A 14,535-nucleotide genomic window follows, 5' to 3' on the forward strand; every position below is an offset into this window, starting at 1 on the left:
TGGGGTGGAGTTAGGAGAATGGGAGAGTGGGAGAGAGAAGGGAGAAAGGAAAGACTGGGGAGAGCTTGGGGAAGTGGAAGGGTGGAGATGGAGGAACGGTGGAGTGGCAAGAGACTTGGCTCTAGAGGGGATCCCAGGTGTCCACGGGGATGTCCCCAGCTAGGTCCTTGGGCAGCAGAGGAGAGGTTGCCTGAACTGTCCTTGCCCCACTATCACACTGATGATTATCTTGAATATCACCACAGAATCTTTGTCCAGCGATGGATGGAAATAGACAGAGACCCTCATCAGAGCAACGGACTGAGCTCCCAAGGTCCAGTTGTAGAGCAGAAGGAGGGAGAAGATGAGAAAGGAAGTCAGGGCCACAAGAGGTTGGTCCACCCACTGAGGCAAAGTGCCTATTCTAATGAGAGCTCACCAAATCCAGCTGGACCAGGTCTGAACGAGCATGTGATCAAACCTGACTCTCTGAATGAGACTGACAGTGGGGGCTGACTGAGAAGCCATTGATAAAGGCACTGAGACTGGTTTCTACTGCATGTACTGGCTTTTTGGGACCCTTGTCTATTTGTGTGCACAGCTTCCTAGGCCTGGATGTAGGAGGGAGGGCCTTGAACTTCCCACAGGGCAGTGTTCCCAGCCCTCTCTTAAGGAGGCAGGGGGAGGGAGGAGGGGAAGTGGAAGAGGAATGAGAGGAGGGGAGGAAGTATAAATTTTTGAAAGGAAAAATAAAAAAAGAATAGAGTTAAGCATGACTTCTTGATAGCAGCACTTTCTTGGATGGGTTCTGCTTGCTAGAAGCAAGCACTCCCATTTAAGAGAGGCTTCCTGACTCAGCTTTAACTGAAAAACCTTGCAGCTCTTTTAAGAGGTCCTGCCATGGAACACTTAAATGGTGTTGATGAAAAGCTGACTGCATACCTTTTGGTGGTGGCAGGGACCTTGAAACACCATAGAATTGTGGCAAAAAAAACATGGCTTCAGCTAGTACCCCTGGCATGCGGGCCCTCATGTTACACTAGAGTCTCAGAAAAAACTAAGTTATGGGCTGGATCCAGCCGTCAATGCCACGGCTTTAATTCTAGCCATATGGCTTAGCAAATTAAAGACTCATGTGGTCAGAAAAAGAGAGATATACAGTAAAGGTAGATTTAAAGGCGAAGACAATTTCTAAATGGTATACTGAGTGTTTAAAAATATATATTAGCTTGTGAGAAAAAAAATGGATAAAGTCCTTAAAGAAAAAAGAGAGTAGTTGGGTGTGGTGCATACATCTTTAATCCCAACACTTCAGAGTCAGAGGCAGATGGATGTCTGTGAGTTCAAGGTATGGTAGCACACACCTTTAATCCCAGCATTTGAGAAGCAGAGACAGGCAGATCTCTGTGAGTTCAAGGACAGCCTGGTCTACAGAGTGAGTTTGAGGACAGCCAAAAATACACAGAGAAACCCTGTCTCAAAAAGCCAAAAATTAAAAATAAAAATAAAAGAAATAGAATTTAAAATAAAGCCATGTAAAGAGGGAAATACACAGAGAGTATGGATACTGTAAGTTCTTGTGTTGTCATTAAATTCTTTGTTGGCTGAGGAAGAAGCAAAAGCTGCTAAAAAGATATTTGATTATAAATGCTGCTGGATTAATCCAACATACATATTTTGAAAATGCACTGACGTCAAAATTAAAGTCAAAAGGTATGTTACTTTGGAGAAGAGGTTTTGTTTTTGTTTCCACAGAAAATGAAAGGCTATGGATTTACTCTGAGCTAAGAAAAATCATGTTTGATCAAGGAAGACCCCCTGCAGAATCTCCAATAGGAGCAGATGGTACAGATGATCGAACATTTCAGAGGACCTCTGTTGGAGTTTCCTCTGAGTTCTGCGTCCAGAACAGTTTCAAGACTGCTGGCTGAGATGATCAAACCTCACAGGATACTCCAGTCAGGACTTGATCATAATTCTAAATTTCCTTCAGGTCCCCATAAGATTATCACCACCCCCAATCAGCAGGAAGTATCCTGGAAAACTATGCTCATATTCCCAAAAAAATGGATTATGGATATTTATTTTTGTTTAGAGTGTTGGTTACAAGATGTTATGGATAATGATCTGGACAAAAAGCTACACAACGGATATTAGATTTAGAGTTCTTGTTTTGAAAAAATAGGACAAGGGAAGTGCTGTGAGACAATGGTCTGTACCCTATCAATTGTATTTTAATAAAATGCTGATTGGTCAGTAGCCAGATAGGAAGTATAGGTGGGGTGACCAGGCAGAAAGTAGAGGCAGGGCAATAAGAACTGGAAAATTCTGGGAAGAAGGAAGGATCAGTCACAGGGACACAGAGGATGCCAGACAAAGGCAAGCAAGATGTAACTGCCTCGCCGAAAATGGTACCATGCCACGTGGCTAACACAGACAAGTATTATGGGCTAATATAAATTATAAGAATAAGAAGCCTGAGCTACTAGGCCAATCAGAGCATAATTAACATAGACCTCTGTGTGATTTCTTTGGGATTTAACAACTGCAGGAACTGGGAAGGACAGAAACCTCAGTCAACACTGAAAATCTTCTGTGAAGCAAAGGAAACAGTCAACAAGACAAAACAACAGCCTACAGAATGGGGAAAAGATCTTTACCAACCCCATATCAAACAGAGGGCTGATCTCCAAAATATACAAAGAACTCAAGAAATTGGTCATCAAAAGAACAAACAATCTAATAAAAAATGTGGTACAGACCTAAACAGAGAACCCTCAATAGAAGAATCTAAAATGGCTGAAAGACACTTAAGGAAATGCTCAATATCCTTAGCCATCAGAGAAATGCAAATAAAAACAACTCTGAGATTCCATCTTACACCTATAAGAATGGCCAAGATCAAAAATACTGATGACAACTTATGCTGGAGAGGTTGTGGGTTAAAGGGAATACTCCTGCATTGCTGGTGGGAATGCAAGCTGGTACAGCCTCTTTGGATGTCATTGTGGCGATTTCTCAGAAAATCAGGAAACAACCTTCCTCAAGACCCAGCAATACCACTTTTGGGTATATATCCAAAGGATGCTCAATCATGCCACAAGGACATGTGCTCAACTATGTTCATAGCAGCATTGTTTGTCATAGCCAGAACCTGGAAACAACCTAAATGTCCCTCGACCACAGAATGGATAAGGAAAACATGGTACATTTACACAATGGAGTACTACACAGCAGAAAAAAATAATGACATCTTGAAATTTGCAGGCAAATGGATGGATCTAGAAAACATCATATTGAGTGAGGTAACCCAGACCCAAAAAGACAAATATCATATGTACTCACTCATAAGTGGTTTTTAGACATAAAGCAAAGCAAACCAGCCCACATATCACAGTCCCAGAGAACCTAGACAACAATGAGGACCCTAAGAGAGAGATACATTGATCTAATCTGTTGGGAGCAGTGAGACCCCAGATCCTGAATTCCTTGTAATCCCCTGATCTGAGTGCCTACAGCTGTTCTGAGCGCGAGACCTTCAGGAGTTCCTGATGACAGGAGAGTGGTTTCTGGTGGGTTTGGCTGGGTCATGGCTATCTCTATATAATCTGCCCCTGAACACAATAAAGGGGGCATTCTTGGGGAATTCAAGGATGACCCGTGTCGTTGTCTGTCTGTCTGTGTTTGTGTATTTTAACCTCCTGCCCCTTGCCCGAATCTCGCGAATTGGGTGCCAGCGCACTGAACGCAGACACGGGGGCGTGGTGCGCGGAACTAATCTACATGGGAAGTAGAAAAAACAAGATCTCCTGAGTAAATTGGGAGCATGGGGACCATGGGAGAGGGTTGAAGGAAGGAAGGATTGGGAGCAGAGAAAAATGTATAGCTTAATAAAATCAATAGAAAACTAGTTAAAAAACAAGTCTAAGCTAAAAGGCAAGCTTTCATAATTAATAATAAGTCTCTGTGTCAGTATTAGGGAGCTGGATGGCAGGATAGAGAAAGACTCATTACACTCATCTGTTTGGGTGAGTTTGAAATAAACACTGTTGCTTCAAGGCCAGATGAACCTCCAAGAATTGTCCAGTTTTATATAAATTAAATTAAAAGCAGATAAGATTTGAGAGCTTCAAGCTCTCTCTGTGAAAGAACATAAGAGCTTGCATTCTCCTGTTCACCCTTCATAAAATTGCCAATCTCCAAGTTGGCTTTGGTCCAGTAACCCTCCCTCCCATCTTCCTGTCAGTCACCCAAGCTCCTTGCAGAGCTTGGCAAACTCCTGCTCTGTCTTGTTCTGCATCAGATTATTTCCCAGGTCTAAAAGACAATATGCATATATGCATGTCCTTTGAAATTCAGCTCATTGTACAAGTTCAAATAGCTTCTCAGTAGACAGACCTAGGACTGGAAGGTAAGGCTGATTTTCTATAGTAAGTGGCAAAACCAATAGCTCATTAAGATGATAATAGCTACAAATCACAATCCCAAAGAACCTAGACAACATACATGGATCTAATCTACATGGGAAGTAGAAAAAGACAAGATCTCCTGAGAAAATTGGGAGCATGGGGACCATGGGAGAGGGTTGAAGGGGAGGGGAGAGGCAGGAAGAGGAAAAGAGTAAAATGTATAGCTCAATAAAATCAGTACAAAAGAAAAAGATGATAAGAGCTTATTAAAGTAGCTCAGACTCTACCAAAGGTATCAGAAATGTATTATTTTAAAACAAAATAAGGATATTCATATAGTATGAATATAACAATTATGAACACATATTAAGTAATAAAATGTTGATACTACCTACCAATTGTCTAGTTTTCTATAATTTTATTATTTGGTTTTGGAATGATAATATAATTACATAATTTCTTCCTTCCCTTTCCTTCCTCCAAACCCTCCCATACATCTTCCTCTTTCTTTTTCTATCTCCTTCAAATTCATGGTTTCTTTTTCTTTTATTTAATTTTTGTTATGCACACACATACACACACACACACACACACACACACACACACATTCCTAAATATATAAATACAACCTGCTCAACTGTTTACGGAGAGGGAGGGAAGGAGAGAGAGAAAGAGACTGACTCTGAGCTTGGTATGGGCTTTTGAAGCCTCAAAGTCCACCTCCATTGACATACTTCCTCCTACAAGGACAAATCCTCAAACTTCCTAATCCTTCTCAAATAGTGCCCCTCCCTGGTGACTAAGCATTTGAGTATATGAGCCTATGGAGGCCACACTTATTCAAACCACCATAGCTTATATAATTATTATTTGTATTGTATCAAAGGTTAATTTCCTACTTATACTAGTGTTATATAAAATCTTAATTTTTGAGCCAGGTATTGTACACATACTTATAATCCTGTGGTGATTTGAAAGAAAATGATCTCCAAAGGTAGTGTCACTATTACGAGATGTGGCCTTGTTGGAGAAGTGTGTTACTGTGGGAACAGGCTTTGAGGTCTGTTTTTCTCAAGCTTCCCTCAGTATGATAGCTGACTTCCTGCTGCCTTATGATCAAGAAGTAGCACTCTCAGCACCAGCACCAGCACCATGTCTGACTACATGCATCCATGCTCCCTGTCATGATGATAGTGGACTGAACCTCTGAAACTGTAATCGAGCCACTCCAATTAATGTTTTCTTTATGATTTGCCATGGTTTAGTATCTCTTCACAGCAGTAAAAACCCAAACTAAGATAAATCCCAACCCTTAAGAGGATGGAACTGGAGAACTGTGATTTCAAGGATAACCAGAATTACAAAACAAGACACACACACACACACACACACACACCACATAAATAATAACATTTGAGGGAGCTGAATGAGGGGTCTCTGAGAACTCTCAGCAATATTTTGCGGATTAATTCAAAATCTGTAAGTATTTGAAAATCAAAAAATGTATAGAAAAATACAAAGAACATAAAACTAAATCACACTTCATTTTTACTATAAAACTTTATGCAGGCTTGAAAAATGTAAGACTCTCTTAAAATGATATTGTGCTAATGAATAAATTATGGTACATTTTCATACTATAAGTAATATTGTAGCTCACATATATTCTATCATATATGAATAAGTATAAATTATACATTCTATATGATCCCAATTTTGCATAATCTAACCAGAGATAATTAAAAAGTAAAGAAATTAGATAGTATTAGAAATTTTGGGTTCTTATTAGCATATGCTTATTATAAACATAGTGGGTTGCTTCTATTGTCATATTTTCATATGTGTATATAAATGCAGTTTGATCATGTTCACACCATTACCTTCTTTTGTCTCATTTCCCTGTTCCCACTAGTCTTCTTCTACTCTCATATTATTTGTTCATCTAAACTGTTCTGTAGGAGGAGCTGCAGAAAGGCCTGCTTTTCGTCCTGCCTGATCCCACATGGCTAGATTTACACCCAAAATAACAACACACAAATTGTATTCATTTAAACACTGCCTGGCCCATTAGCTCTAGCCTCTACATGTGGCTAACTATCACATCTTGCTTAACCCATTTCTAATAATCTGTGTAGCACCACAAGGTGGTGTCTTACCGGGAAAGATTCAGCATGTCTGACCTGGTCGCTGGCTTCATGGCGACTGACCCAAAGAGGAGAGGCATGGCGACTGCTTCATGGCGGTTACCTCACTTCCCTTTTTCCCAGCATTCTGTTCTGTCTACTCTACCCACCTATGTTCTGACCTATCAGGCCAAGCAGTTTCTTTATTAATTAACCAATGAAACAACAGATAGATAGAAACACTTCTACACTGTTCATATTAATCAAAGGTATAATAATTATCTTTCTGATGCTGGTTTTTACTGAACATCATGCTCTTCATTTACTTCCATCCACTTTCCTGAAAATAATACGGTTTCATTTTCTTTAAAGGTGAATAAAATAATCTTGTACATATATGCCGCCAAAATTTCTTTATCCATTCTTTCATTTATGGGTAGCAGGTTCATTTGAAAATTGGCTATTGAGAATAGTGCCACCACATAGATATTTCTGCTGTACTGTAAGTTAACTTCCATTGGGACCAGTGATATAGTAGTAATATATAGTAGGTTCCACTTTTAGTTTTCTCAAGTATTCCTTTACATTTTCCATAGTGACTCCACTGATTTACATTCCTCCTCCTATCAGCACAAGTCGCTGATGGATAAGAATGTTGAACATTTTTCAGGTATTTGCTCATAAAATTTTTAAAAGGGCTGCCTTTTCAATTAATTTTCCCATTTAATTGGCTGATTTGTGTGTGTGTGTGTCTGTGTGTGTGTGTGTGTGTGTACACATGCGCGCGCGTGCACATGCGTGCTTATTTTTCTGAATTCATTATAATTTGGAAAATTCATTATCACTGTTATCATATTTATAATTATTATCACAGTCTACCTTCACACTGAAAATGCAAGGGAATTTGTAAACTGGCTTGGGAGGACTGATGATCATTGGAGGACATGCTCTCCTCTTGCCCATCAGCCTATTGAAAAGAAAGACAACAAGAAATAGGAACCCTTCTCAGAATCTCATGCTGAGGAAAGAGAATGCCTAAAGCTTGGTGCCTGTCACAGGAGGTACATGCTTCCTAGAAACAGTGCTGACAACGTTGTAAGACCACCTTGCTACAGAGATTAGAGTCCAGACAATGACCAAGACCACACCTTTACTGGGGGACTCTCTATATGTGCATTACTCTTACATACTTCTTCACTTCAGGATCCTGAACTTGTATTAGAGGGTGGGTCCACTAAATCTCTTTGTCTCTTTTTTGCTAGGAAAGGTGACATCATATTCCTCAGTATTGTAGCCACTGTTACATTGCCCTTTCTCATAAAAATAAGTCCCAACCCATGTTCTTGTATGTAATCCTATTTAAATGCAAGAGGTCACAAAAAGATATGAGAGTAGGAGGGAGACTTGTTGAGAAGAAGGAGCTCAGTGGGAGGGGAGGAGGAGAAGAGAAGAGATCTGGTGAAATGTTAAGAATAATTAAAATCTTTAAAAAATTATGCCAGACTCAACACCAGAAGTACTTATGAAATAAAGCAAAATACAATAGAATGTAGTATAGTAAAATCATGCTATAAGAGTTGCTACATACGATCTTAGTTTTGAAAATACTCATACAAACAGACACACATTCGTGCGCACGTGCACGCAGACACACACACACACACACACACATACACACACACACACACACACACACACACACACACACACACACATTGGCTTATTTCAAATGTCTGGAAAGGGGAGTTGAAACAGGATCTCATGTAGCCCAGCTGGCCTTGAACTTTCTATAATCTCGAATTCTGAATACTCTCTTGTCTCTACCAGCCAAGGGTTAGAATTATAAGCATATGCTACCACACCTGGGAAAGAAAGTCTATATTTAGTATACTGAAAACTTGCAAAAATAAAATATTAAAGACCTGAAATATTTTAGTATCTTCACAAAAGAATCAAATTATGTAGTTTTGAAACTCTGTATGTGCATATTTCATTGCAATATTAAAACGTTTGTGAGGCATTCATTATGTCAAGCAATAGGTTCTAGGGATACAACTGTGAACAAGAACTCAAACCTCTCTTCATGCCACTTTATGCCTGTGTAGCAGATATATTAAACATTAAATACACCAATATATAATTACATATTTTAATAAGTACCTTGAAGAGACTATTAGTGGTTTCCACTGTAGCACATAATGGTCCACCGATTAGATGACTGAAATGGGCAAAGCAGAAAAAGAATAAAAAATTATTTACAATATGTTAAATATTATTTTAATAAAAGCTCACTGATGATTATTAGTGATTTTCTTTTTTATCAATTTTGTCGTATTTACCAAATTCTCAGCAATATATATTTGCTATGGTTTAAATGCATCCCTCCACCATCTGCAAGAAACCATGTGTTGGAAAATTAATCTCCAGTGCAAGTACTGTTGAAAGATGAGGAACCGGGAAAGTACTTAAGCCATAAGAGTTCTGCAATCGTGAATACATTAATGCTGATTTAAAAAAAAAAAAAAGACAAGTTTGGCTTTCTTTTGTTTCTTTTCCCTTTTGCTATTTGAAGACAAAGTGTTTGTCTCTCTCTTAGAAATGCAGCAACATGCTGATGTTGTACATGCATGTGTGCATTTATGTGTGTTTCTGACTGAACCTAGCATTTGCTGTTTCATCTAGACTGGCAGGCTAGTAAATCTCAGAATCCTCTTATCTCTGTGCTCCTCATTTCTGAAGGAACAGGCATGCACTGTCACACCCAGATTTTATGCAAGGGCTTGGCATCCAAACTCAGAGCTTTCTTCCATTCCACAGTGGGCACTTTTACCTATCGAATTACATCTCCAGACAGTGAGATGCTGACATCTTGATCATGGATTTTACACACTCCATAACTGTTAGAAAATAAATGCCAATTTTTTTACAAATCTTTCAGCATATGGTATTCTGTTATAACAGCACAAATGGCGTAAGACAATACGTATTACTTTCAGAGGCAATCATAGAAACAAATAAATGTAAAAGAAAACAAGTATAAATAATGCACACAAAAAATATTTACTGCCTAGTTTACCAAACCTCCAGCACTCATACTGTTTAATTGGGTGTTCTGTTTATTTTACTTTACCAAACTCTGGCACATACAATGTATACTATTGGATTTATAGACATAAATTAACAGTAATCCATTAATAGTGGGTGATTTCAATGCCCAGCTCTCTTAACAGACAGCTCATCTGGGATAAAATAAGCAGAAACTTCAGAATTAATTGACATCATACATCCAATGGACTTAACAGATACTTACAGAATATTTCACCCACACACCAAAGAATATACATTCTACTACTCAGCAGCACACAGAAAAAGTATCTCTGAAATTAATACCTGTTGAGGCAGCCTCCTACAACAGATACCAAATAAATACAGACTGTTTTAAGGTAATACTTTCAAAATCTGCACTACACTAAGGTAGAAAACCTAAAAGAAATGGACAAATTTCTAGATTCATCCAAAGCACAAAAAAATTCAAAAAGAGATTAACAATATAAACAGCTCCATAACAAATGAATTAGGAAAAGTAATATAAGCCTTTTAACCAAAATTCAACAAAAGAAACAAACAAACAAGGGTGAGGCTCAGATGAATTGACAGTAGAATTCTACCAGACATAGAAGGAGTATTTTTTCATGGTTATTGACCCAAATTAGTTTTTTCTTTATTTTCATTTATTTTTGATATTATAATTTAATTACTTTTCTCCCCTAAACTTCTCTTTGCTCTCCTTCAAATTTATAGCCTCTTTTTCTAATTGTTATTACAACCAATTCTTAAATTATTCAAGAAATAGAAACAAAAGAAACTCCTTCTAGAAAGTCATCATTTGAGTAGATAAAGATGCAATGACAACCAAAACTACAGGTAATATGAACACAGCTGCAAAATCCTCAATAAAGTATTTACAAACCAAATATAGTTATATACCATAATCAAGTTAGCTTTATTACAGTGATTTGGGGATGTTTCAATATATGTAACTCAATAGACATAATAAATCATATAAATAGACTTAAAGACAAAAGCCACATGATCATCTCAAATAGATATAGAAAAGATCTTTGACAAAATCCAACATAATAAACATAAACACCCCAACATAATAAAAGCTATGTATGACAAACCCACCCCAACACCATCCTAAAAATTCAAAGCAATTACATTAAAATCAGGAATGAGAAAGGGCTGTCAACTATTTCAATTCCTTTTCAATATAGTAAGCACTAGGTAGAATAATGAGATAAGGAAATTAAAAGGAAATAAGCCAGGCAGTGGTGGTACATGCCTTTAATCCCAGCACTCAAGGAGGTAGAGGCAGATGATCTCTGTGAGTTCGAGGCCAACCTGGTCTACAGAGTAAGTTCCAAAACAGCAAGAGATACACAGAGAAACCCTGTCTTGAAAAACCAAAAAAAGGAAATAGAAAAAAACTCAAAATATTCCTAGTTGTAGATGATATTACACATGAGAGATGATAAAAAATTCCACCAGAAAACATTTAGAAATAATCACTACTTTGAACAAAGTGACAGAACACAAAGTCAACTCATAAAAATCAGTAGTCTTACTATATATCAAATAATAAACATGCTAAGAAAGAGCTCATATAAACATTCCCATTCATAATAGAAACTTTAAAACACAAAATATATAGTAATACCCTACCAAGGAGGTGAAAGACCTCTACAATGAAAATTTAAATTTCTGAAGAAAAAGTTTGAAGCTGACCATAGAATATGGAAAGGTAGAATTAATACTGTGAAAATTACCATTCTACTAAATGACATTTATAGATTCCATGCCATCTCAATCAAAATCCCCACAAAATTCTCCATAGAAATAGAAAAAAAAACAGAAAATTCATATAGAAACACAAATATCAAGAATAGATAAAACTATCCTGAACAAAGAGGACATCACAAGAGAGATCCAGAGTTTAAGATATGTTTTAATAAAAACACCATGATACTGGAACAAAAAACAGACATGTAGATCAATGGAACAAACAGAAGTCTCATACTTAGGTGCACATAAGATCTGCCATCTGTTATTTGGCAAAAATTAAAAAAAAACCTGTTGTAATATTTTGTTTGTCTTCTGACAAATAAAGCTTGCCTGAAGACCAGAGAGCAGAGCTAGCCACTAGTTAACCTTAGAGGTCTGAGGCTTGCAGAGACAGGAAGTGACAAGGTGGGACAGAGACAGGACCTCAGCCTTTTTGGTCAGAGAATTCAGAGAGGTAAGAAGTCTGTTGAGTGTTGCTCTGTTTTTCTGATCTTTCAGCTTTTACCTTGATTTCTGACTTGATGAGTCTAATTAGGATCAAGCTTCAAAAACCATACACTGGAGAAAAGATAACATCTCTAATAAGTGTTACCAGGAAAACTGGAAGTATATACATAGAAACATGATATTAGATCCAATCTATCACCCTGCACATAAAAAAACAGTTCTCAATGGATCAAAGTGAAACCAGAAGCACTGAGTCTGCAAGAAAAAAACTCAGCAGTACCCTAAGATATATGGGGATAGGAAAGGACTCTATGAATAGGGCTCTCTTTGTCCAGAAATTAAGACCAAGGATTTATAAGTGGGACTTCATAAAACTAAAAGACTTCTGTACAGAAAAGGTAACAATCAATTGAGTGGGAAGGAAGCCCAAAATCAGAGAGAATCTTTGCCACCTATTCATCTGTCAAAAGATCAATTTACAGGATATATAAAGAACTTTAAAAACAGAGCCCAGAACACAAGCAACCTAATTAAAAACAGACTGTTAATCTGAACAGAGAGTTTCCAAAGAAGAAATAAAAATGGCTAATAAATATCTCAAAATACGTTAAAAAAAAATCTCAGCATCCTTAACAATTAGGGAAATGCAGATTAAAACTACTTTGAGATTTAATCTTACCCCAATGAGAATGGCTAAGATTAAAAAAAAAAATGCTCATGAGAACGTGGAGAAATGAGAGTCCTCATTCACTATTGGGTAAGATTTCTATATTGCAATGTAGCTGCACCTCCATCAGTGAATAATCACCTCTTGTCATTTGATTATTGTAGCCACTATGAAAACAGTGTGGAGAATAAAAAAAATCTGAAAGAGCTAAAAATAAATCTATCATTCAAGCCACATATACCATTCTCAGTCATACACCCAAAAGACTCTGCATCCAACTCCACAGATACTTGCTCAGCCATGCTCATTGCTACTTTATTCACAATAGCTAGAAAATGGAAACAACCTAACTGTCCTTTACATGATGAATGGATAAGGAAAATGTGGTACACATACACAATTGGATTCTATTCAACTGTAAAGAAAAAATAAAATTTGTGGTAACCCAGATCCAGAAAGACAAATGCTGCATGTTCCCTCTTATTTGTGGATCTTAGCTCTTAATCTTTAGATGTGAGTATGTAACCTGGAGTCACCACAGATACCAAGAAAGTAAAAAGGAACCAGGATTGAGGGAGATGTTATAAACAGGGGAATAGTAAGTGGCACTATGAAGAGGGAGAGTTAGATGAGAAGACTTGAACAAGGAAGGGAATGAAGCAGCAATATAGAGGAGGGGAATAAAATAGTGTAGGATAAAAGGCCAGCCAAAGACACACTCTAACCCTGAAATCAGACCCAATTCATTGTTCCTGAAACAAGAGCCAAAATGTCAAAAAAGGGCCAGGAAAAGAAACAGACTTTAGGGCTAAAATCAGAGCCAAAGAAACAAACTCTTCCCCAATCACTGAGCATGAAAAGCAACAAGTTCCTGAGACAAAACCAAGCAATCCCTGAGAACAGACTCCAGCCAATCTCTGAGTTTGTCCAAACTCAGGGATTGAAATCTAACCAATTCCCATCCTGAAAATCTTCACCCTGGAAAATCTCTGCCTCTAAGAAACCCTATACAGCCCTGTACCTGTTCATTTGGGGACTGCCTTTTTCTGCCCTGGCAGAGGCAGCTACTCTCTGGATTCCTCCATCTGAATAAATTTCTTGAATGAAATTTAGGTGAAAACCTTTCGCTGGAGTGAAGTAAGGCAGAGAAGTTACAGCTTTTGCTGGAGCAGCGGCAGAGCTGCTACATTTCTGCAGGGAAACTCCCTGTAGCAGAACAGAGCAGAGTTGAGCTATAATGACTCCTGCTTTAGAGAAACAGAACTGCTACATTCCTGTGGGGAAACCATCCGCCACCAGAATAGAGCTGTAGGTATCGCCTGGCTTCAGACAGCCAGGATGCCTTTCCCTTTAGAACTGTAACACTTATAAATAGTACTCAGAATCTTTGAAAAAGTCATAGGAAATCACATTATCTCAGGTCTACTTAAAGTTTTACACACACGCTGCCAGGCGGCGTTGGCGCACGCCTTTAATCCCAGCACTTGGGAGGCAGAGGTAGGCAGATCTCTGTGAATTCGAGGCCAGCCTGGTATACAAGAGCTAGTTCCCAGACAGGCAACAAAGCTACAGAGAAACCTTGTCTCAAAAAAACAAAAAAAAAAAAGAAGTTTTGTATACACACACACACACACACACAAATAAGTATATATTAGCGAACTACCCATAACTACTTGGAAGGCCACAGAACCTAACGAAGTGATTCTCAGTCTTCCTAATGCTGAAATCCTTTAAACACAGTATGTCATGTTGTAATGACCCTCAACCATAAAATTATTTTCATTACTACTTTATAACTGCAATTTTGCTATTGCTATGAATCATAATGAAAAGTTTATGTTTTCTGATGGTCTAAGCAACCCCTGCATAAGGGTCATTCGACAAATGAGTTGCAATCCAGGGGTTGAGAATTGCTGACCTAAAGGAAAACCTACTATCACCACTTTCTTAAACTAGTATAATTTCTAACTTCATTATAAATATTTAATCTTATACTCAAAAATGTAGTTCTTACCCCTCCTCTAAGAAGCCTCCTTTTGTAGCAAAAAGAGACCATTACCAAAAT

General features: G+C 37.9%; 1 protein-coding gene across 1 annotated transcript in view; it reads right to left on the bottom strand.

The window, feature by feature from the left end:
- Nucleotides 1-8,706: 8,706 nt before the first annotated feature.
- Ids (iduronate 2-sulfatase) overlaps nucleotides 8,707-14,535 on the bottom strand; it is a 62,843-nt gene continuing 57,014 nt past the window's right edge. Inside the window, exon 10 of the mRNA XM_038316896.1 lies at nucleotides 8,707-8,729. Within this exon, the coding sequence (XP_038172824.1) occupies nucleotides 8,722-8,729 (8 nt within the window). The 3' untranslated portion in view covers nucleotides 8,707-8,721. The remainder of the gene's footprint in view (nucleotides 8,730-14,535) is intronic.

Source organism: Arvicola amphibius, chromosome X (genome assembly GCF_903992535.2).
Source record: "Arvicola amphibius chromosome X, mArvAmp1.2, whole genome shotgun sequence".
Taxonomy (NCBI): Eukaryota; Metazoa; Chordata; class Mammalia; order Rodentia; family Cricetidae; genus Arvicola; species Arvicola amphibius.